The sequence below is a fragment of the Podarcis filfolensis genome (genome assembly GCF_964270895.1).
Source record: "Podarcis filfolensis genome assembly, chromosome: 9".
In the NCBI taxonomy this organism is placed as follows: Eukaryota; Metazoa; Chordata; class Lepidosauria; order Squamata; family Lacertidae; genus Podarcis; species Podarcis filfolensis.
The window spans coordinates 74,605,472-74,630,122 of NC_139610.1; the positions used below are offsets into that span (position 1 = coordinate 74,605,472).

The following is a 24,651-nucleotide window of genomic DNA, read 5'->3' on the forward strand; positions in this document are numbered from 1 at the left end:
TAGGGAATCCCCTATCACCACTACACGCCTCCTCTTAGGTCTGGTCGGGGTTCTTCTGTGAGCTGTCCATTCCAAGGTCACCTGCACATTCCCTGAGGGCTGACTTTGCTGCTCGTCTTCATATACCTGATCGACTGTAATGAGGGAGAGATCCTCAAATGGAGTCTGCTCTTCGTCTTCCATGCTAGGGGAGAGGACCTCAAAGCGATTGTGTATTTCTAAACAATCAGCGCGAACCCTGGGCCTCCTACTTCTTTGAGTCACGTTTCTCCATATATCTGGCTCCTGTGTTGGTGAACTAGCCTCCTTCTCAGGGGAGTCCCCTGTCTCCTCCTTGGTGGAGACGGTGTGCTCTGTTGCTTCCAAGAAGAGCTCCAGCTCTCTAATTCTTTGGAGCGTAGCTACACGTTCCTCCAGTTGCTGGACTTTGTCTTTTAAGAGGGCAATCAACATGCAATTGCTGCAGGTAAAGCTGCCTGCAACCTTTGGCAAGATGGCAAACATTGCACAGGAACCACAGGCGACTGCAGCTGTTCCCTCACCCTCCATCTTGAGAACGTGTCGTTGGGGCTGACTACAGCGGTCCTCCATCATAAAAAGCGTGAAGACAGGCCAAATAAAGCCTCCCCAAAAAAACCTAGGTCTCCCCCAACAAACGTTTAAGACTAGCTCCCCTAAATCTAAAAGATGGATCAAACTGCACGCGCCGCTAGGCGCGCGCCGCTGCCCTACAAGCTCTGATAAGCTCCTCCCACAGCTAATCACCTACTTCTGACCTTTGCACAGGGAGAGCAGCTAATCAGCCACAAGAAACACGCACAAGAAAGCCCTTTTTGTTCCTTCTTCAGCTGCTGCCCTACAAGCTTTGATAAGCTCCTCCCATAGCTAATCACCTACTTCAAGAGAAGCCCTGCCCCCTCTGACCTTTGCACAGGGAGAGCAGCTAATCAGCCACAAGAAACACGCACAAGAAAACCCTTTTTGTTCCTTCTTCAGCTGCTGCCCTACAAGCTCTGATAAGCTCCTCCCACAGCTAATCACCTACTTTAAGAGAAGCCCTGCCCCCTCTGACCTTTGCACAGGGAGAGCAGCTAATCAGCCACAAGAAACACGCACAAGAAAACCCTTTTTGTTCCTTCTTCAGCTGCTGCCCTACAAGCTCTGATAAGCTCCTCCCACAGCTAATCACCTACTTCAAGAGAAGCCCTGCCCCCTCTGACCTTTGCACAGGGAGAGCAGCTAATCAGCCACAAGAAACACGCACAAGAAAACCCTTTTTGTTCCTTCTTCAGCTGCTGCCCTACAAGCTCGCTATACAAGGTCGCTGTACTATGTATTGCAAATCTTAGGCTGGAGGTTCTGAGCCGGAAAAAAGATAATGATGGTAGATTTATATTCTTAAAAATTAAAGTGTCACAAAAAATCTTTACAATAGCTAATATATACAGCCCTAACACAAGACAGAAAAAAAGTTATAAAGAAAACCTTGAATAGACTGCAGCTTTACGTTGAAGGGGAAGCTATCGTTACAGCAGACTTTAATTGGAATATAAAGAACGACAGTACTTTCAGATTATCTAAATGGGGATTAAAGGATGTTTTTGAGAGGGGAAACCCCAACACCAAACCTACCTTCTTCTCCAACAGACATAAGACTTTCTCTTATAATGACTGTGTGCTAAGTAAATAAGGGAATGAAATCAGTGTTAGAACGGCAAAGACTATGGGAATATGGATTTCAGACCATGCTCCACTATTTGTGGAGCTGGGACTGGAAGAGAATGGAAAAAGCAGGAGATGGCGGTACAATAACCTAATAATGGCAAAAGAGATTGACAGGGAATATATCAGAAAACAAATTGGTTGGTATTTTAAAGAGAACAATGGTTTGGCCGAGATCCCAGTAGTATAGGACACATTCAAAGCTGTTATAAGAGGACATTGTATACTGAAAGAGATTGTGATTAAGAAGGATTGATACTTGTGGAGACAGGAAAAAATTTAAGAGACTGAAATTTTGCAACAGCAACAGGTTCAATTTCTAAGGAGCAGACAGGAGCAGTTAAGAAAGTTAAAACAGGAATTGGATGAGCTGGATATAGTTGCAGTGTGGAAGAGAGATAATATGATCAAAAATGATTTTCAGAGAACCTCAATAGGATCATATAAGAGACTGGCAAACTATTTAAAGAAGGGATTAAACAGAGGGTGAAGGCCATTAAGACCCGAAGGAAAATACTTACACAAAGCTCTAGAGAAATAAGGAGAAAATCTGCAGAATTCTATCAATCTTTATATAAAGAAGAAAATAAAAATATTAGTAGGGAAAGTTTAGGGTTTAAAATTGAAGAAAGTGATAGATTAAGACTGAAGGAGAAAATTTCTTTGGAAGAAATAGAGAAAGTAGATAAATCATTTAAAAGTAAGAAATCCCCAGGATTAGATGGAATTATGGCAGACTTTTATAAAAAACAATTGATATCCTGGGCTCAAAACCCATGTTTAATTTAAACAGATTTCAATTTCTGTAGTTTACTTTGGGATTCATATTGTGTACGCAATAAATATAAATATATTCAATGAAACTCATAACCTGTCAGGCTGCGGAGATTCAGCTTCCTCCTCCTCTTTAGCCATAGATTTGCAGGACAAAAGCAAAAAGAGTCACTTAGCATTTAAAGAGTCTTTAATGATCACAGCAAAAGAACAAAGCAGCCATTCTTGGAATGAAGGTGTTCCCAATTTAGGTTTCCACCCACTTCCCCCCTAGTCAATTCCATGTCTAGCAACCTGACCTGGCAACCTGCTTTTTGTGTAGCCACCTTATCAGCTCTACGTGACCTTGGACTGATAGGCTCAACACTTTTGAGAGAGAGAGAGAGAGAGAGAGAGAGAGAGAGAGAGAGAGAGAGAGAGAGTTTGTTAGCTCTCTCTCTCTTCCAGTTCTTCTTCACCTTGTTGTTCACCCCAGTTATTCTCAACTTTTGTCTTCAGAACTATGCCCTTCTGCAAACCACTGCTCCAAATCTATACTGCTCCACTGCTCCTGGGCAGGTTCAGATCCTGGTCAGGAGCATCGGAAGGTGGAGGCAGAGGCTCCCACCATTCCTCATCAGAGAAATTCCACAGCCTGGTCTCTGACATCACCCAACAGAGTGGCAGAATGAAGGAAGCAAGAAGAAAAGCAGATAGTTGTGATTTTCACATCTCCCCACTAGAAATGCAGTCTTCCCCAATCACACTGTAATTCACAATGTTTGTGCTACTGCAAGATTTTAGCTGGCACAAGGGAACCTTGCCCCACCACAATGCCATCACCAAAACTGCTCTCCAGGTTGTGGGAAAACTTCAGAACAGATTGCAGGGAAAGGGGCTGAAAATTGCATCGAACAAGGAGAAATTCCTGCACTGACATTATGTCCTACTTAGCTCTATGTGAAATGCAACCCAGAATTCATCCAAAAAAGAGTTTGGGCACCTCTATTTTATTAGCTCTCACAAAGCATAATTGAAAACTGCAAAGTATTCTTTGTATATTTGGCTTTACTGTGTGACTCAGGGGGGAATTGGTTTTTGACCCTGGGATTCCCAGCAGAAAAGGAGGACATAGGAGGGGAACATAAGAGATACTTCATGAGCCAGTTTTAATATGAGAATAGGATAGAAGAGTTTGGATTTGATATCCCGCTTTGTCACTATGCGAAAGAGTCTCAAAGGGGCTAACATTCTCCTTTCCCTTCCTCCCCCACAACAAACACTCTGTGAGGTGAGTGAGGCTGAGAGACTTCAGAGAAGTGTGACTAGCCCAAGGTCACCCAGCAGCTGCACGTGGAGGAGCGGGGAAGGAAACCCAGTTCCCCAGATTACAAGTCTACCGCTCTTAACCACTACACCACACTGGCTGCATGTATTGCATGGGTCTTTGGTCTGATCCAGCTGCAGGATTCTTCTGAGGCTTTTCATTGGTGAGCCAGGCTGATCGTTCACCTTGTCCCTGTGGTCTGGTGTGGTAGCAGTGGCTGGAGCTGGGGCATTAGCCAGGTGGCAGCGCATTTGGACCACATGCCGGTGGTGGACCTGAACTTCCAGTATGTTAGCCTTGTAGGAGACTGGCCCAGTCACCCTGGTAAGAGTGGAGGGAATCCAGGCAGGGCCATCCCCATAGTTCCAGATGTCCTGACCAATCTGATGATCTTGTCCGCATTCTTGAACCTTACAGACTGAAACACACCCAACACAATGGAAACAGACTCTGCTCTGGACACCCTTTGAGATTATCCCATTAAATTCCCTATCTTGTTTTCTTTTTCTATTCTTCCTCCATATCTGGCTTGACTCAAAGACCACCTTATTGGAAACTTGAATGATGGTTGGGTTATATATGAAAGGACATTCTATTTCTTTTCTCATGAGCAAAACTCATGGGTGGATTAAAAAAAAAAAGTGTGAGAGCCTTTAAAGAGCACGCCGCTCTTGGGGGCTTTTCCCCAAGGAGGGAGAAGGGACTGACTGGCCGAGTCAGTCCCTTCTCCCTCCTGTGGGCTTTTAAAATTTTTATTATTATTATTAATTTTAACATACAAAAAATTTAGACATACCACACAAATTATTTTACATATATCCTTATTTGGACTTCCTTCAGCATCTCTGATAGCCTTCCGTCTTAATTATTTCTCCTGCAATTCTTAATATTGCCTTCACATTTTCTAACAAATAATTTCTTCCTTTCCATTTTTACAATATTTCTTAAATTACTCCTCACAGAGCCCCTCCTGCGGGCTTTTGCGGGCGATGGGGGAATTCCCCCACCTCCTGCAAAAGCAAGCAAAAGCCTTTAAAGAGCTTGCCGCTCTTGGGGTCTTTTCCCCATGGAGAGAGAAGGGACTGACTGGCCGAGTCAGTCCCTTCTCCCTCCTGTGGGCTTTTGCTGGAGATGGGGGAATTCCCCCACTTCCTGCAATAGCATGGAGAAGGTCTGGGAGAAGTGCATAGGCTGCGTGCAGCCTGTCCGCTGCTCCCAGAGCTGGGGGGGGGGTCCATATTTTTTCCTTGATTCCCCCCTCTGAAAACTAGGTGAGCCCCATGGTCAGGTGCACCCTATAGAGCGAAAAATACGGTAGTTTTGTTTTGTAGAGACATAACGCTGCAAACATGCAGCTAGATTCTGTAGGCTTTCTTTTGTTTTTGTAAGCTTCTAAATAAACAGTTGATAGAATAGACACACTGGTGTCGAGTTATTGAAGACACCATGTTGACACAGACAAAGCCATTTTATGCTGCGTATAAACTCTGCTAAAGTCCGACAACTGAGAAGAGAGTGCAGCGTGCAGTGGAAGCTTGTGGGCGCCATAAAAGTGTCAGAGTGCTCGTAAATGAGACTAATTAGTGCCGAGGCAGCAGACTCCATGGGTCAAAGGATTTACGACCCACAAACTTCAACAGCCAACCACTATGGAAGGAAGAAGCCTTGGCCAAAGAAGATAAAGAAGATTGGCAAAATAAATTACAGAACTATGTGGGACAAATTATTACAAAAAAGGGCAATCGTTCAATGAATATTTTTAAAGCTTTGTGTATAGATTCTTACATGAGACGGAATAATTGCCACACACAGGAAGAACAAATATATAGTTTGAGTTGCTCACTTGTCCTTTTATAAATCATTTACTGTGTCAACACAACTAGAAGTTATTAATATTGCAGTCGTTGTACAAGGGTCTATTATAATGACCAGAATGTAATGGATATTTAAAAGGTTTTGAAATGCAGAAATAAAACAAATAATAAATCCATCAATTCTGTCAAGATCTGGCAGACTGCCGGCTTAGAAGAGAAGAGTTTGGATTTGATATCCCACTTTATCACTACCCGAAGGAGTCTCAAAGCGGCTAACATTCTCCTTTCCCTTCCTCCCCCACAACAAACACTCTGTGAGGTGAGTGGGGCTGAGAGACTTCAAAGAAGTGTGACTAACCCAAGGTCACCCAGCAGCTGCATGTGGAGGAGCGGAGACGCAAACCTGGTTCACCAGATTAGGAGTCTACCGCTCTTAACCACTACAGCACACTGGCTTAGGTAATCAGCATGTAGTGGTTGTAATTACAAGAAGATTTATTGCATACAGTCATTAACCTCGGAGCCGCGCACACTAGCGGCTGCTCCTCAGAGAGTTGACCTTCATCTAGGCCGCTCTCACTGCGCTGATAAGATACATTCTCTTCTCCTGAGAAGGGGCGTTTTAGCCCAATGCTTTCGGATGGCTGTGGAAAATGCAAGTCTTTCTCTGCCTCTTTTGACTGACTGCCCCCTCACCCACGCGGACTGCTCATCTTGACTGTGGGAAGTCCTGTCCATGACACATTCTAGCACACGGGGGCCATTTTATATAAATTATATAATTAGGTATTTGAACGATTGGTATTAATAATTTCATTATAAATTGGTATTATTATAATGAGGCTATTATTGGATTGTAATTGCAAAGTAATAAAAATTATTATTAAAAGAAAAGAAATATCCCTGAACAAATGAGAAAATAAAAACTGGGATACAGCAATGCTTGAGTGTCTACCAAACACAGTAGGTCAATTAGAGGCATTAGAAAAAGACACACCTTCCAAAAATGGAATAAAACAATGACCATTAGATGTACTTCTAGATAAGTTTTTAAAGGTTCAAAAATAAAACAGTAATAACTTTTGGGGAAAAATAAGTAGTATACAAGATCTGAAATAAACATTTTTCTGGGTTTATGCTTTATGTGGCATGCTGATTGGATATGATGAGCAGCCAATCAGGAAATGGTATAGCCTAAAGGGGAGGAGTTCTGGAATGCCTGACATCACAAGGGAGGTGGTTCTTAGCCAGTGGGAGGATGAAACAACCTTAAGAAGAAATTAAAGGAGAGAAAAGATTGTTCCATGACAACACCAAGGTATTCAAACAGAAATAAGTCTGATCGGTGGACTACTTTCCTTACAAGCTATGATATTTGCAGGGTCTCATTCCAGGGCCAAAAGGTCACTAAGAGGGAAAATGATAAGCAGGTTTATAAAACTTCAGATAGTTTTTATCTTTTGAATACTAGAATCCAGGGTCATCCAATGAAACTGAGTGGTGGTATATTCTAGGGCTGTGTACAGGTGCCCTGCTCTGACTCATGGTCCCAGGTTGTAAATCCAGATCCAGATCATGATCCAGAAAATACAGTTCTTGAAAAAACTCATTTCCTAGCATATCAAGGGCTGCTAGATCAGATGGCTTTGAAATGGGATTAGACAACAGTTCTATTCTTTCTTGAAGCCACAGCATCAGATGTCAGGCTGCGTCTTTGCAAAAAACACACAAAATGACACACCTGGAGAGCCTGTGTAACAGTTTCCCTCTGCTTCTTTTCCAGGACCAACACATGATCTCCAAAGTCTTGTTAGATTCAATTGGATTTATATGCGTCCAACTGAGACCGGATCTAGTACTCCATCTTTTCTGATGACCAGGAGGTAGTTATATAATTAAATGAATATACCTTCCATTAAAGGTGGGGAAGATGTGGTCCTGTGATGGAGGGACACCCAGAAACATCTGAAGACCTCATAGGTCCCACACTATCTATTAAATGGGGAACATCGTACTGGAGTCCTGTAAGCTAAATGTCCAGGAGTTAAGGGAGAGGGATAGGCTGCAAAATGAGAATGTGGTATATTACCTAAAACAATTTTTAAAAATGTCTTGGAATCCATATGGAACATCTCTTTTGGTTTAAAACTGAGATTGATCCAGTAAAAGAAAATGGAAGACATTTCAGTTATATTGGACTCAACAACAACTTTATGTTGGATTGTCTACTACTACTACTACTACTACTTTTTTATTTATACCCGGCCCTCCCCGGCCAGATCTGGGCTCAGGGCGGCTAGCACCAGTAAAATTACAATAAAAACATGAGGGTGGGGGGGACACAAATTTAAAATCCAGGGTAAAATACAATCTAAAATGCAGCCTCACTTTAATAGTAGCCCATAGATCAAAACCATAAGGGGAGGGAAACATAAGGGTCAGACTGAGTCCAGACCAAAGGCCACGCGGAACAGCTCTGTCTTGTAGGCCCTGTGGAAAGATGTCAAGTGCTGCAGGGCCCTAGTCTCTTGTGACAGAGCATTCCAACAAGTTGGGGCCGGTACTGCAACCCCGCGTAGAGCGAGTTACAATAATCAAGCCTGGAGGTGACCGTCGCATGGATCACTGTGGCCAGATCAGGACGAGAAAGTAAGGGACCAACTGCTTAATACGGCGGAGATGGAAAAATGCCACCTTTGCTGTGGCTGCAACCTGCGCCTCCATGGAAAGGGAGGCATCGAAGGTTACACCCAAGCTCTTGACAGAAGGCACTAGCAGTCACTGAGCCTCCGCAAAAGATGGGAGTTGGCTCCCCAACCCCATGTCGTCCCAACCCAGCCAGAGGACCTCTGTCTTGAAAGGATTTAACTTCAACTGGCTCCCACGCAGCCATCCAGCCACAGCTTCCAAGCATCTGGTCAGTGTGTCCAGGGCTGATTCAGGGCAGCCGTCCATCAAAAGATAAAGCTGGGTGTCATCAACATATTGATGACAACCCAGCCCAAAGCTCTGGACAATCTGGGCAAGGGGGCACATAAAGATATTGAAAAGCATTGGGGAAAGGATTGCGCCCTGTGGGACTCCACAACACCCTCCCTAGTGCCACCCTCTGTACCCGACCTGAGATAAAGTAACACAGCCATTGTTGGACTGTGCCCTGAATCCCCATGTCGGCAAGGCAGTGGTTCAAAAGTTCATGATCGACCATGTTGAAGGCTGCTGACAGATCTAAGAGAATCAGCAGTCCCGACCCGACTGACAGTCACCGTTCTATACCTAACGTGCTCATAGTCTTAATCTCCATTTGTTGTTGTCTCATTCTAGCTTGTTGTTTCACATACAAGACTGAGAGGATGGGGAAGCCAGCGCCCGCAAAGCCCGCAAAGCCAGCAGCGCCAGCAGCGCCTGCAAAGGCTGCAGCTCCAGAAGGAGCAGAACAACCAGGAACTGGTGGTCTGTATACAGCACAGTCATATGGGATGAGGTGTCTCTTAAAGCAGAGGAATGCACGGGAAAGGGAAGTTGATGGGGAGACAGGTAGAAAGTGGAACCAGACATGTTGTGCCAGGGAAGAATGCAGGGAAAAGCCCATACAGATCTTTGGGTGCCAGCGATCCACTAAGCCCCATAGAAACCCCAGGATTCAGCACACTCTTGGCAGAGGGAGTATCTTGTCCATGGCGTTGGGTATAGGAGGTATATCTTGTACAGAGGGAGTATCTTGTCCAGGGCGTTGGGTATAGGAGGTGCAAGGGACTTCAGCCATGTAAACATGTTGAGGCCTGGGTCCCAACTCCTGCAATACTGAGGGGCTAACACCCCCCACCATCACTGGGCACCCTATGTGTGCACCCCAACCCTTGCTGGGAGACAAGGAGCCAGGAGGGGGCTGGGACAAGCAAGGGGATTTTCACCTTCTCTCCCCCCAAACTCTCCCCGGCAGTCCAGGAGTCGAGAGGGGCCTGGGGCAAGTGAGAACGATCTTTGCCTTCATTCCTCCCAGCCTCTGCCTGGTATCCTGGCAACCGGGAAGGGGCTGGGATGAGCGAGGGCAAAAATCGCCTCCTTTGCTCTGCCTCCTCCTCCCTGCCCTATGCCACACTTATACAAATTTCCACATTTACAAAAAGAAAACAGCCAAATACATTTATTCATAAACACCCTTTCCCCCCTCCCATGGTTCCTTTTAATTATTATCCTCCTGCTACTGCATATTCTAATTACTCCATATAAATGATACGATATACAATATACAATATCTTTATTGTCATTGTCCCATGCAGAACAATGAAATTGAAAAACTACATAAAGCTACTACAAAACTACATAAAAACTACATAAAACTACATAAAAACTACATAAAATGTTCAAAAAGCTCTAAAAACTCTGAAACCCCATTTTAAAATACACTATACTATAGAGACCCCTTATGTTACTCCATTTAAGTATAACTTACTCCATATAAATTATTTCCCACTTTCTCCCAACTTAATTATATGCTGCTGAATTTACTTTAGTTCTGCTAGCATTTTTATTTGCTAGTTATCAGAAAAGTTTCCTCCAGAACTTCCTGCTGGATACGGATAATGGAGGATGACAGAGACTGCTCGCTCTGAGCAGCCTGATTGCCGTGAGGATCACAGAATGGGGCTCAGGCAAAGCACCTTCTCAAAAAGAGCCTGAAGGAAAAGTTCAGTTTCTGAAGGGTCCAGTGGTGTCCAAACATGCTCTCTGGATTCTCGCAAAGCTCCATAGGGAGCTGAGAAAGATCCCAGATTGAGCTCAAACACATGGTACAATCGAAGACCCACAGCGAGCTGCTTCTTGTGCCTCTGTTGAAGCAGTGACATCTCCAAACAAAGGAATTCAGACCAATTCAACAAGGCAAGAAAAAGAATTTAAGGTAGTGTCAGTAAACTAGGGTGGCAAAGAGGATTCCCCCCCCCCCCCGGATGTGGGTGTTGATCTGCATGGAAAAAATATGCAGGGACTGAATTAAGAATGAGAATGAGAAGTACAGTCTAGTGATTATTTTTAAAAGCATTCCAGGCGAAGAATTTTGATTAACTTGTGATTTCTCTAAATCTCTGGATGCAGAATTTTTGTGACTTTATAAATATCTTCCAGCAAGCGGGTCAAATCACAAAGATCTTTAAATGTTGTGGAATGGAAGAGAGGAAAGAGGGACTTTGTGTTTTCCTTTCTTTTTCCTTTTTCTCTTTTAAAAATACATATTTTGTATATATATATTTTTCTTTGCCTCCTTTTGATAACCCAAAGGAGATGGACATTGTGAGACTGAATTTCATCTGAATTACTTTGTGGATTGCTGATTTTTTAATTATTATTTTTTTGGTAATACATAAACTAAGGATTAACTATTATTTTTATTCACTCTGTGCATTTTTACAATTTTTTTATTGGGATCTGATGGGGTTAGATACTAAATGGTGACAAAGGGTGGAAATATAGTGATATAGTGACACAGTGCGGCCCAAAAACTAATTGCAGGGTCTTTTTTATTTCCTTTTTAAGTATTTCCCTATAATAAAGGAAAGATCACCATCTAGTGACATTATGATATGGCTATGGCTAAAGTCGGCAGGAAACCACCTCCAGGCCCATCACAACACCAAGTCAGAGAAAAGGTTCAATTGTAGAAGGAGACAAAAAGACTGATTTGACATTAGAATTTCATTAGCAATGAGAAAAGAGATGGGGGAGGGTATACAGAGACTGGGACAGAAGGCTGATTTTAATGCGCAGGCAGTCCAAAACTTATCAGCAGAAATTGCAGAACTGTCACATAAAACTTCAGAAGTAGAGAAAACCGTACAGGATTTAAAGGTGAAAACATCCAGCTTGGAGGAATCATTTAAGAAAGTAGAAGGGGAGGTAAGAGAAACAAAGAGGAGCAAGAAAGAATGAGGGGGGATGCTGAAGCAATCAGATTGCTTTATGAACAGACTCTGGATGAGATCACAGTTTTGGAAGTACATCTAAAAGATTTGATTCTTAGTTTGAGATTTGCCAGAAGATACGGCAGTGGAATTAAGTGAAAAAATAATGAAAGAACTTGAGAATTTGATTGAAATGGGTGAAGAAACTGTTAAAGTGGCAGTGGATAGATCTTTTCATGTAAAATCAAGATATGCTAAAGCAAAAAATCTGTCGGGTGATTGGTTTTTTTAAAATTCAAAGAGATTTAAAGACAGAATAATACAGAAGCACTATCAGAAAAATCTCAGGATGATGACCAGAGAATAATAATTTTGAAAGAAATCCTGATGGGACTACTTCAGAAAGGAGCAAATTACAAATATCTGATGGACACACCGTGATAAAACAAAATCACTTTTCATTGGGAATACCCTGATGGAGTCTCCTTTATATTTAAAAGGTGAAAGTAGAGATGTAGAGATCCCACAGAAGCAGATAAATTCTGGAGAAAATATGGAAAAGAATTAGCAGGAGAAAGAGCATTTGGTTTGGAGCCACAACATGAAGAAGAATCAACAGAGGGGGAGAAGAGAGATAAATGAAGAAAGGACAAAATGGCATTGATAATCTTAATGTGGAATGTAAATGGACTCAATAATAAAACAACAAGGATTGGGATTGAACATGTGGTAAAAATAAATAAATTTGAACATGATTTGCTCTCAGGAAATGCATATTGCAATGAAACACAGAAGAATTCTGATCAATAAAAGATTATTGAAAGGACTTTGTGACCTCTGACTGTACAAAGAAAAGAGGCATAGTAATGTATACAAAAACCAGAATTAGATCCAAAACAATTATTTAAAGATGAGTAAGGAAGAATACTGATAATATAGATAACATCATAAGGAGAGAGAAAAAAAGAATATTAATAGATGTAGATGCACCAAATGACAAAAAATCTGACTTTTAAAAGAGACAAGGAAATCTTATTTGAATATACGAATGAAAAGATAATTTTGATGATAGACATGAATGGTGTAGCTTTGCTGGAATGGGACAGCACTATAAGAGGAAGTGATGCAAAAGAAGGGAAGATACCTAAGGCCTTTTTCAGATGACAGAATATTTAAGACTAATTGACATGTGGAGAGAGAAACACCCACTGGACAGACAATTTACATTTTACTTGTCTGAGAATAATTCAGCGAGTTGAACAACTCTGTATGGACTTCTAGAAATTTGTACACTAAGGTAAAGAAGGTAGAATTTTTACCCAGGACATTATCAGATCACAATGCTATTATTATGGAATTAAGAACAGAGCAAAATTGCTGATTCAGACTAAATGAGAATTTATTAATCAAGAGATAGTAGAAAAGGGGGGAATATTAAGAGATTGTTTGAAATCAATCTGAATCAGGAGACAATTTGAAAGTGGTATGGGATGCAAGTAGAGGAGTCTAAAGAATTTTTTTAAAAGAAGTGATTTAATAACTGCCTCTTTCAGTGGGTCTGAGAAGGCTCCCTCACAGAGAGAAGCATTCACCACCCCACGGAGCCCATTGCCCAGCCCTTCCCGGCTCACTTTTATGAGCCAGGATGGGCAAGGATCAAGGAGACAGGTGGTTGGTTTCACTCGTCCAAGCAGCCTGTCCACATCCTCGGAGGTAACAGATTGGATGAGCAAGTAAAAAGGATGAGCAAGTAAAATACTCAGTAATACACTGGACAACTGATATCAGTCATAATATAGACATGGAAGCATGGGAATGCTTGTGGAGTATGGATATAAAATTCACAGCATGCTATGGTTTAAGAGAAAATTATATGAAAATGACATCTTGTTGGTATCTAACAGTGAGTAAACTGGTAAACATGTATAAATCTGCCAACAAGTGCTGGCAATGTAACGAGAAAGAAGGTTCTTATTATCATATGTGGTGGTCTTGTAGTAAGGTTAAAGCTTACTTGGAAATGATCTACAATTAATTGAAAAGGATGATCAAAATAACTTTTGTAAAAAAAAACCCAGAAGCTTTTCTTTCTTTCTTTCTTTCTTTCTTTCTTTCTTTCTTTCTTTCTTTCTTTCTTTCTTTCTTTCAAATATATATTTTTATTAAAGATTTCTTGGTTAACTAAAGTATGTGCAATGTCTCTTATTTTTCAAGTTACACTTTCTACAGATCAGTTTCATTTGTTGAGACATTAGTGTTGCATTAGGAAGAAAAGGGGGTAAGAGGTGAAGGGGGGAATGGTGAGTCAGGTGGGGTCGGGTGCCAATGTTTCACCTCAGATCATATAAATCTTTCGCCTTTTGAAGCTTTTCTTTTGGGAATTATGGGGACAGAACTACCCAAATTGTATAGAAATTCATTTATGTATGCTACTACAGCAGGAAGAATGCTACTTGCCCCAAAGTGGAAAGAAGCAGAAGTCTCAGGAAAGGAGAAACGGCTATAAAAACGTATGGAATATATGTGAGCATTAAATGCCCATTTGCAGATAGTAAATTCAGTCCTTTACAGCAGAATGCAGAAGAAGCAACTGTGGTTGGAATAGTAACACCAAAGGTTTTATTTGTAAAGCAAATAACAAAACAACAAGAGGACACTCACATCCATCTTCTTCAGCAGAGGAGCAGAGAGAGAGAGAGCAGAGAGAGGGAGGAGACATTTAAATAGTTCCCATACTCCTACATCAATTAAGTAATTAAAGGCAACCTGCAACATTGTGCAATGTGAGAATGAGACATTACAATACTAACAATATACATAAATGGCCAAAGTTACGGGAAGAATAAGAAATCGAGATAAGAAACTTTTTATAAAGGAATGGAAATGGTTTATTGAATATTTACAGATAAGTTGAAAACAGATAAAAACATTAGGTGGATTATGGTAATAATGTGCAGTTTCATAAGAATATATACAGGTATTTAAAGTAGATAATTAAATGAGCAAGTTAAATAAATTGGGATATGCAGAAGATATTAAAAAAATAAATTTAAGGAACCACAGAAAGAGGAGAAAGGAAGTCAAACTTTGAAATGTTAAAATGATTGTAAAACTAATGAAATCTATAAACTTGAAAAGTATCGATTAAAACTTTTTTAAAAAGAAAAAAGATGGAAAAGTTTCGTCACGCAGCAAGGCATCTCGCCTTGCTTTCTCCATCTGCTTAGCATCCCAAGGACCCACCTCCTGAACCACTGAATGTCTCTGGCTAATGGCTACCACAGTGTATGAAAATCCTTTTTTCTGGGGTGGCAATGATATGTTGGCTACTGATGGCTAAAGCAGAATTGTCTTTCTTCAAGCATCTGGTTTTCAGAAGTTTGTAACCTTCATGAAATCTCCCACGGGTGAATACGTTGTCGTATTTCTGATTATCCTCTTTACTGCGTTGACACTGCTGCTTTTCCTGCTATGTAAGTACATAATTGGCCTACTTTGCTACTACTGTCCTGGGCTTTGCTTGAATGCCAATAGCATTTCCAAAAAGAGATGGTAGGATCCAGTTTCCATTTACCCCATTTATCCGCTCTCTTTGATATCAGGGAGGGAGTTACAGCTGTTACCCATTGAAAGCAATGACACTGTTTTGTTCTCCCTGAATAAGTGAGTTCCAGCACTTGGAACAGAAGCACAGGCTAACACAAGTCCCTGGGACACCCTGGGCAATTCCCTTTCCCAGTTGCAATTCTTTGCTCCTTTCCCAACTAATCCTCATTTGATTTGGAAGAGCCCCCATTCCTGATCCTCGCCACCCTGCCCTCTGCCAGGGCTCCAGTCCCTTGAAGGAAAGTGCTTGGGGGAAACAGGCTGCAGAGGATAAGGCCATGGCCAAAGTGGGTGGGTCCAGAGCCTACCTAAATATCTAGATATATGCAGGGCTTTTTTCAGCTGGAATTCATCAGGACCCTGTTCTGGCCCCTCTCAGATGGGCGTTGTGGCCATTTTAAGAGAAGAAGGGAGGCATTCATGCTGAGTTCCAGCACCTCTTTTTGTAGAAAAATAGCACTGGATAGATGAGCCCTTGACCTATTTGCACACCTAATTCATTTTTAAAGGGCAGTCAAAAGTAAGCAAATCTCGAGTGGAGGGAATCAAATGATCCAAGAATTTGCATAGTTTAAGCATGTGGCAGAGCATGAGGCAGCCTGGCAAATGCAAGACTGTAGGACCAAGAGGAAAGGTCTATCTAGACAACCAAAAATCTAAAGCTCTCAAAGGAAGGCCAAACCATCTGATGACAGAAGTAACAGGCCAAATTGAAACAGCGGCTGCCCTGCTGGTCTGAAGTCCTACCAAGAGCTGAGAGCAGGAAATATTAATAGAAGTCATATTCATGGTTTTGTTGATTTGATTTCTTATCTGCGTTACAAGTCATCAATTTAAATTCAATATTAAAAGCAGTTTGAAACCAAGTATCCCCTCCCCCAGGTAGTCAGACATTTTAATCATTTCTTTTCTACCTACTTCATCCTTAGATCACAAGGAAGTAAAAAAAAGAGATGAGTTTCAAATGGCAATGGATATGATTCGGACCTTTGTTGTTGGGCTTGATACAATCCATGAAGACAAGGATGGTAAGCATTTTTTTATCACTGTTTCATTGCTCAGCAGGAAGAAAAGCAGATGGTTGTGATTCTCACATCCCCCCACTAGAAATGCTGTCCTTCCCCATCAAACTGTAATTCACAATGTTTGTGCTGCTGCAAGATTTTAGCACTAGCACAAGGGAACTTTGCCCCCACTTCTCCCTGCATGCCATCACCAAAACTGCTCCCCAGGGTGGGGAACATATTGGAGGGAGAGGGACGTAAGATTGCATTGCACAAGGAGAAATTCCTGCACTGACATAATGTCCTCCTTAGAGTTATGTGGAATGCAACACAATATTCATCAGAAAAAGAGTTTTGGCGCCTCTATTTTCTTAGATCTCACAAAGCATAACAGAAAACTGCAAAGTATTCTTTGTATATACGGCTTTACTGTGGAACTCGAGGTGGGAATTGTTTTGTGACCCAGTGATTCCCAGCAGAAAAGGAGGACATAGGAGAGGAACATTAGAGATACTTCATGAGGCAGTTTTAATATGAGAATAGGATAGTGGATTGCATGGGTCTTTGGTCTGATCCAGCTGCAGGATTCTTCTGAGGCTTTTCATTGGTGATCTCAGCCACAGAGAATCAAGTCTGTCCTCATATTCATAAGAACCCGATCCTGCAGCTCTGCTTCTTGTTTCAGGCTAGAGTGCTTGAGAATGTTTGAAAATGGTTTCTTAATATTTGCAGATTGTTATTTCAGATACTCTTTTGCCTTGAACTATTTCAAATCTTTTAGACTTCGGAATACTTGCTGTAGCACAAAACAAATCAGAGGAAATGCGGTATCTTGCCAACAAAAATGATGAACTGCAAAAAGTAATTGGTAAGCTACCCTGTGATGCTGAAGAATTGTAGTACAGTGGGAACCTGCCCTGATTCTGCCCCAGCTAAAAGCCCCTCCTCTAGCTGAATACTCTTAGAGCCAGAGCAGAGTGCTGCCCTCCTTTGCACCTGGCCACCCTAGGGAAACATCAGAGACACTCAGTTCAGCTCTCCTGAACTTTTGAATTGACTTAGCCTCTATGGTTAGGAAAGAAAAGACTTTGCCATTCTTTGCTATAACAGAGACAATCAAAACAGGTCAGCTGAAAGACCTGTCCTTTATTATTTTCACTCATGAGAGCCCCACCTCTGCAGAGACAATCAAAAGAGGTCAACTGAAAGAGAGAGATTCATGAGCAGCACTTCCGCCAAATTGGTCAGAGAGACTGCTGGGCAGTGGGGTGGTTGGTGCAACAGTAAAATCTCTCTCCTGTTTCACAAGCCCATCATCACAAAGTGTAAAGTGATTATAAAATTGTCTATAAAGCTTTAGATGCGAGAGCAAAGAATGGGAATGAATGCATATCACATCACTTGTACATAAAAAGCAAGCTAAAGGTGTTCAGCACCAAAACACACATTTTGTGAGAGTCGTATAATGCCATTTCCCCTCTTTCTCTTTGACCTTTGGAAATATGATTGCTTTTAAAGACATTGTTCCAAAACCAGGTCTAAATCCTGATTGACATGGATCTAGAAAAGTAGTTTTCTCCAAGAGCATCTGGATCTGGTCCACAACCACCCTCTCAAGAACCTTGCCCAGGAAGGGGAGATTAGCAACCGGCAGGCAGTTACTTAGATTTTCTGAGCACAAGGAAGATTTCTTAAGGAGTGGTTTTACCACTCCTGCCTTCAAGCAGGTTGGAACCAGCCCCTCTTATAAAGAGGCATTAATCACCTTTCTAGTCCAGCCAGCTGTCCCCTCCCTGCTAGTTTGTATCAGCCACAAGGGGCAGGGTCCAGTGTGCAGGTGGTTGTCCTGACCGATCCAAGGACCTTGTCCACATTCTTGAACCTTGTTGGATAACTGCCCGGGTCCGGCACGTTTCCCTGTGCCAGAAATCCCGGCCGGCAGCAGAGCAGCAGTGTGTGCTTGATGTGTGAGTGAAGAGAGAGTCCAAACGCTGTTTGTGCCTAATCTAAACAGCTTCATTTACACAGACAGATAAAACAAACAATCCCATCAGAGACCGGAGCCGCAGCATGCATCTCTGACTCTTCTCCATTGAGAAGTGAAAGTAACTTCACAGGCAAAGAACTCAGCTCCTGGATGCAGGAAGCTCCTCCCCAGATGCAGGATACATAGAGGTTAACCCTATAACCACCAAACCTTACCGACTGAAACATGCCCAACACAATGGAAACAGACTCTGCTCTGGACATTCTTAGAGATTTGTCTGCTGTAATAGCAGGGTGTGTCAAGATGCCAGGGGATGCAAGCAATTTTATCCACAAATGCTTTGCAAGCAAGTCACAGAAAGCTGCTTTCAGTTGTATCATCTCCTTTGGGCCAGACTGTAGCAGGCCCCACACTACCTGGGAAGGAAAGCTCTGCTGGATAGCACAATGGAGGAAGCAAAGCAAGGCTTCTTTGTATCCTTCACTGCCACTTGGAAGGTTCGAGGATGAACCCTCACCCGTAGTTGAATGCATTCAACCAGATTTTTCCTCCACTTGCGTTCAAGCCATCTCCCAACTTCTTTTTTCGCCCTCTCCTCTGCAGTATACTAGGGGGCAAAACAGGCTGTATGAAGTGGGAGAGGGTACTCAGGGCCAATTGTGTCCATGGCCCAAGCCAAGGGTCTTCTGGGTAGCTGTGCCCACCTTGTGGCACTCCCTCCCCCCAGATGTCAAGGGGAAGAAAACTACTATCTGACTCTCAGAAGACATCTGAAGGCAGCCCTGTTCAGGGATGTTTTAAATAGTTGATTGTGTTTTAATTTTTTGGAAGTAGCCCAGAGTGGTTGGGGGGGGGGACCCAGTCAGATGGGCAGCATATCCTTTGTTGTTGTTGTTGTTGTTGTTGTTGTTGTTATTTGGTTGTTCCAGAGATCAGCCAAAACTCAGCAGTAGCACCTGTCAGATCAGCTGGAAAATCCCCCAGAGCCATTTGGAAGCCCACTGGATTTGGAAGCCCACTAGATCCATCCTGTCAGCTCCGGCAGGGAGAATGCTTGGCAGCAAACTGGGTGGTAAACCAGCAGAATCCCTCATCTGTCCCAGTTGCCCAATGCCAGCAACACACACACTAGATTCTCCCTCCCCCCCTCAACTGGACAGAGAGCCTGTAGAGAGAAAGAGAATTTTGATAAACTACTCCCCCTTCCCAACCTTCAAGTCTGCCCTGATGTTGCCCTAAGTATCCAGGTGGAAACAAGTAGGTGAGGTTCTTGACTGCACTCCCTGTTCCAGCTATGCCCACCCAGGTATTTACTGCACCATCAACATGGGTTGAAGAGTGAATGTTTTTCTTGTTTTAAGATTTCTGAGCTTCCTAGATGAATACATGTTACCATGCGGCGACAGAAATGAACTTAACAAAAATAATTGAAATCTGCACAGGCATAAAAAGTGGTTCCCCTTAAATTCCCCATCTTGTTTTCTTTTTCTGATCTTCCTGCATATCTGGCTTGACTCGAAGAGCACCTTATTGAAAACTTTAATGAGGGTTGGTTTATATATCAAAGGACAATGTATTTGCTTTCTCGTGACCAAGACTCATGGGCAGATTCCAAAAAAAAATGTGAGAGGGAAGGTGCCCAGCTCCTTTCTATGGAAACATATCAAGAACAGGTGAGCATCAAAGCTAAGTATAGGAAAGGCAGGGGATCTTCTTGAGCCAAAGGGCTCCTATCATGACTATCCATTTAGGAAGGTTACATCTACCTGTATGCAGCCAAGACAGCAACTCCATCAGTCAAGCCAAGGGGTGGGAGGGGCAGGGAGAGCTGCTACCCTCTGGGACTCAGTAAGGTTTCTTGGAGCTGCTGAGCTCTAATAGAATGAAGCTGGCAGTCAAGGAGGAGGAGGAGGAGGAGGAGGAGGAGGAGGAGATACTTCAGAGGCATCTACCGGGTATCTCTTGGATTCTCTGTAAATTCTTCCTCTGCTCTTTGAGATGTATTGAGTGCTTAGAAACAAACGTTTCCCTCACCACGCTAAGCTTCTGGCAGGAGAGTATCATGGAGATGACTCTAGAGGAGCTTGCAAGGTATATCCTTTTCCCAGCCCTTTAGCTCTGGCAGAGGGGCTACTGGGGTGCTGCAGGGCACAGACATAGGTGAGATCTCATCATCATGCCATCAAGCATACCACAACCGGACTGATTCCAGTGTCTCTGGAACCAACCATCAAACATGGATGCAGAAATTGGAGTATTTGACACACAGGTCACTGTCCTGCTAGGTGGTTCCAAGACCAACTGTTCTCTGGCACAGTCATTTACAGTATCTGGAAATTATAACTCTGTGTCATGACTGGAAGACATATGTAGCCAGACTCGGTGAGGGCAGGTGAAGTTCCCCTTCACTACAATATTTCCTCTTAGGGGTGCTTCCTTGATTCCATCACCATCATCTTCATCATTCATCATCATCATCATCATCACCATCAGCATCATAATTTTGATCAGGGGGACAATACCACATCCAGTATATGAAATTATTATTGGTGATGGGAATACAATGTATAGTTTTGATCACTTTCCCGCCAAAATTTGGATTGGGTCTTCAAATGTGATACCTTCTTCTTTTAAAATGTGCTTGTTTTATGCCTGTTGAATTTCTGTAAGGGGCTATAGTCTCCCAGAGAAAGGGACACTGTTTTAAAAGATTTTATTTGTTCTTTCTCAACACCCCTACCCTAGAATTTTATCAACGCGGAAGTACAAAAGCGTAACAAGTTTTTTTGGTTTGGAGTCTTTAAAGACAAGGCAAAGAAATGGAGATGGCTGTCAGGAATAGAGGCTATAATCACGTAAGTTTCTGCAGAAACATATGTTAATGGCATGCATTCCCAAAAGTTGCAGATTCTGTTTACATAATTCATTCTTTCCCTTTCCAAATATATTTTGCTATGCAATTTTCTCTACTACCAAAGATCTACATATGTACTTCTCCACATCATTGCCCAGATGAGTGGCTGCTGCTTCTCACTAGGTTAGAGAGGCAGGAAGGCTACTCTTCCTGCTTCTCTAACCTAGTGAATGTGGTGTTTCGGAAGAGGCTGAAGGCATTCTTTTAAATGGTTTGTGCTGATTAGCTCAGCTTCAAAAGGACTTGCAGGAACCTAAAGCTGAGCAACACTGCCAGCTGGCAGTTTAAGACACTTCATGGTTCCCTTTAAGTACAGTGGTGCCCCGCAAGACGAATGCCTCGCAAGACGAAAAACCCGCTAGACGAAAGGGTTTTTTGTTTTTTGAGGTGCTTCGCAAGACGAATTTCCCTATGGGCTTGCTTCGCAAGACAAAACGTCTTGCGAGTTCTTGCAGGTTTGTTTCCTTTTTCTTAAAGCCGCTAAGTCATTAATAGCCGCTAAGCCGTTAATAGCCGCTAAGCCGCTAATAGCCGTGCTTCGCAAGACGAAAAAATCACAAGACGAAGAGACTTGCGGAACGGATTAATTTCGTCTTGCGAGGCACCACTGTATCTAACAACTCTTTTCAGCTTGTGTGGATGGATGTACAAGGTCAGAGTAAGATCTCACTCACCCACAGCTTGGTAGTAGAACAGAGAACTGGTCTGGCATTTATTACCAAGGCTGCATTAACAGGGGGCTGCTTTCAATTTTGCAAGGTCTCCTGGAACAAAATCCAATGACATTCATCTTCATTGATGCGCCCAATACCAACCACGAATCCTTTTTGACAAAGGTATTGAATAAACTTTACAAACAGGCAGTGGGGTTGTATAATACTAGCTGGGAAATTAAACCCTGTATGCCAGCGATTCCCAGTTAGCTAAGTACTGCAGACCCCTTCATTTTCAAAAGCCACGCCATGGGCCACCATACCTTTGAACATTTTGATATCTCTGTGTTTTAGTTTTAGTTATGTGAATGACACCATGAAACCCCTGGGTGGGTGGTCCGTGGACCACCAATTGGGAGCCACTACTGTATGTGATCTTAGACTTGATCACCCAAACATCTCATGGGAGTAAAAAACACCTACTATTACTAGTAATATAAATTTAATAGATTTACATTGAGCTAAAAATGAGGAAGTTATCACAGAATGAGCTTATCACAAAATTTTAGTGCTGTGTAGTGGGACTTGATTCAGGATACAATGGACACTGGAGAATGCAAGTGACAATAAGAGTGAGGCTTGGGTGATACCTTTGTCAACTATGGGTAATTGATTAAAGTAAACTTAGAATCAGCATGTAAGATTTAGATAAGATATATATTTGAGAGATATGTCATTTCAATCAACCCTATAATGGCTTTGTGGTTATAGAATTTTGTAATTCATTTGAAGACATAGCTATTTTTGTTTCTGTATAGTGTCATTGCTCTCCTCATGCATGGAGTGGGTGATGGATGTGAGATGAGGTGGATGAAGGCGGATGCAAATCTAACATGGTTTTAATATGCTCAGAACAATCACTACTGTGCTAACTCTGCTACTTGAGAGTAAGGATCTGTCAACACCCACAAGAGTCCAAAGCAGATCTGAGGAGGATGTGGGTGCATATGGAAAGGAGAGAGGGCCAGTTCCTTTGCAGAAATGGAAATCCTGGCAATAGCAGAAGTACTGCATTGGATACTGCCCAAACTAAATTGACTGAAAGTTCTTGTGTGTACCTCTGAGCCTTCCAAAGTGACACCCTCACTTTTTGTAGTTTCCTATGTGAAATCACTTCATGTGAAAAGAAAAGAAGCAGTCTTGACCCACAGTTGTTGTTGTTGTTTTCCTTACATGGTTAGAATTCTAAAATCTGGGGAGAAAAATCCATCCCAGTTGTGGGTGGATGTTAAGAGAGAAAGAGCTGAACATCTTTTTAATGGTAGAAGGCATAGGGAGCGTGTGAGGAAGTAGACATCCAATCCTGATTGATCAGTGCTGCTCTTTTCTTTTCAGGTACTGGAAAACGGGTGAGCCTAAAAACGAAGACAGAAACCATTGTGCTGCAATAGGCCTTGATTGCGGAATGCATTGCTGGATAGCATTACACTGTGAGCAACGCATAGGGTACATTTGTAAGAAGGTGCCTGATGATACCTGGCTCTAAGAAGACATTTAGAATGAAAGAAACTGGATCGCATGATCACTACACAAAAACAAAAACAAGAGATCACCTCACCTCACTGTTTTAGTGCACAATCGACACTCTGCCATCTAGATTATAGGACTCTTTGGCACCAGCACTCAAAAACACCTTGAAAAGACCTTATTCTGCAAGCTCAAACGTAGATGGCTATGAAAATAAAGAATGGAAGGGTCCAGTCATAGCTTGTTTTCTGTTTAATGTATTTATTTGCAATGCATACCAATATTTGTTTCCTTATTCTGTGTGTTTGATGTTCCATTGCCCCTTCTGATCTCCATGGTCGCTACCTTACAAGGCACATAAGAACAACCATGCATGCCAGGCAATGAGAATGGGGGCCACCCAGCGTTTGGTGTCCCCTTCTAGCAGACTAATCACAAATACAATTTTGGCCTTATCACTGGGAAATTCCAGCGCCCTTATTCTCATATAGGGCTAATATTGGGCAACAAACACTGTGAACTGCCCTTGATTTCTTCAGAACTTGGCAGGGGGCTGCTTTCATGGCATTCATGGGTGCAGGGGTGCCAACTTAAATAAAATATTGGAGGTGGAGCTGGTAAGCTCCCCCCTGCATAATTGATCACAAGACAGTGCACACACATCATTTGAATGGCAATGCCCATGAACTTTGGGGAGGAGGCCCCCTAAAATATTTTATTGGGGACTCTACCTCTTGAAGTTCGCTCCAATGCACAGTGGCCGTCAACTGAGTTAAGTAACCAACTAGACTCTGCTGTCCTGAATCAGACCTTTACAAGGTGTGAATAATGGCTTGGTCTGTGTTGAGGACAGATTGCCATCTCACCTCTGCTTAAAAACCTCCATTAAAGGAGTCCACAACCTCCCAAGGGAGACTGTTCCACTGCCAAACCGCTCCTAGTGTCAGAAAAATGTTTAGTTGGAATCTTCTTTCTTGTAACATGAAACCGTAGGTTTGTGTCCTTCCCTCTGGAAGTGGTCTCACCTTTCTTGTGACAACCCTGGAGGTTTTTGAAGATGGCTCCTCTTTCCAATGCTAAATATTCCCAATTCCCTCTGTCAGTCCTCATAAGGCATGATTTCCAGCCCCTTGATCATCTTGGTTGCCCTCCTCTGCACGCATTCCAGCTTGTCAACATCCTTCTTAAACTGTGGTGCCCAAAATGGGACACAGCACTCCACAGTTAGTTTGTAACAGTTCTTCCTTGTTTTCAACAAATTGTAACCAAATTGTAACAAATATAGCCAGCAGAAACAACAGAAACAAAGTTCTCTTTTCCCGTCTTGACAGCTAAATTTGACAGCTGTCAAACTCTTCAATACCTCATCAGCAGGCTCTCTCGCGGAGCACTCCCGGGTCCAGGGGGGTGGCACTTCAGCTCCCAAGATTAGCTCTTTATCCTC

The 24,651-nt window shown here is 42.5% G+C and overlaps 1 protein-coding gene and 1 long non-coding RNA gene across 4 annotated transcripts; one reads left to right on the forward strand and one right to left on the reverse strand.

Moving 5' to 3' along the window:
- Positions 1-3,080: 3,080 nt before the first annotated feature.
- On the reverse strand, positions 3,081-9,272 carry LOC310742619. The gene is made up of 4 exons (XR_014538617.1): positions 6,313-9,272; positions 5,919-6,191; positions 4,886-5,864; positions 3,081-4,505 (listed from the first exon to the last, which is right to left on the reverse strand). It is a non-coding gene; the product is annotated as an uncharacterized lncRNA (long non-coding RNA).
- On the forward strand, positions 6,813-23,446 carry LOC310742403 (CD209 antigen-like protein A). Of its 3 annotated transcripts, none has more exons than XM_083571886.1 (9): positions 6,813-6,934; positions 7,400-7,502; positions 8,941-9,069; positions 14,879-14,989; positions 16,052-16,150; positions 16,908-16,994; positions 19,635-19,786; positions 20,859-20,968; positions 23,076-23,446. In XM_083571886.1, exons 3-9 carry the CDS (start codon positions 8,970-8,972, stop codon positions 23,224-23,226), a joined length of 810 nt encoding a protein of 269 aa, XP_083428012.1. In that variant the 5' UTR covers positions 6,813-6,934; positions 7,400-7,502; positions 8,941-8,969; the 3' UTR covers positions 23,227-23,446. The 3 variants fall into 3 exon arrangements, with proteins under 3 accessions (XP_083428012.1, XP_083428013.1, XP_083428011.1); XM_083571887.1 differs by lacking the exon at positions 23,076-23,446 and adding an exon at positions 22,499-22,622 and having other exon boundaries at positions 7,400-7,499; XM_083571885.1 differs by having other exon boundaries at positions 6,814-6,934; positions 7,400-7,499.
- Positions 23,447-24,651: the final 1,205 nt, after the last annotated feature.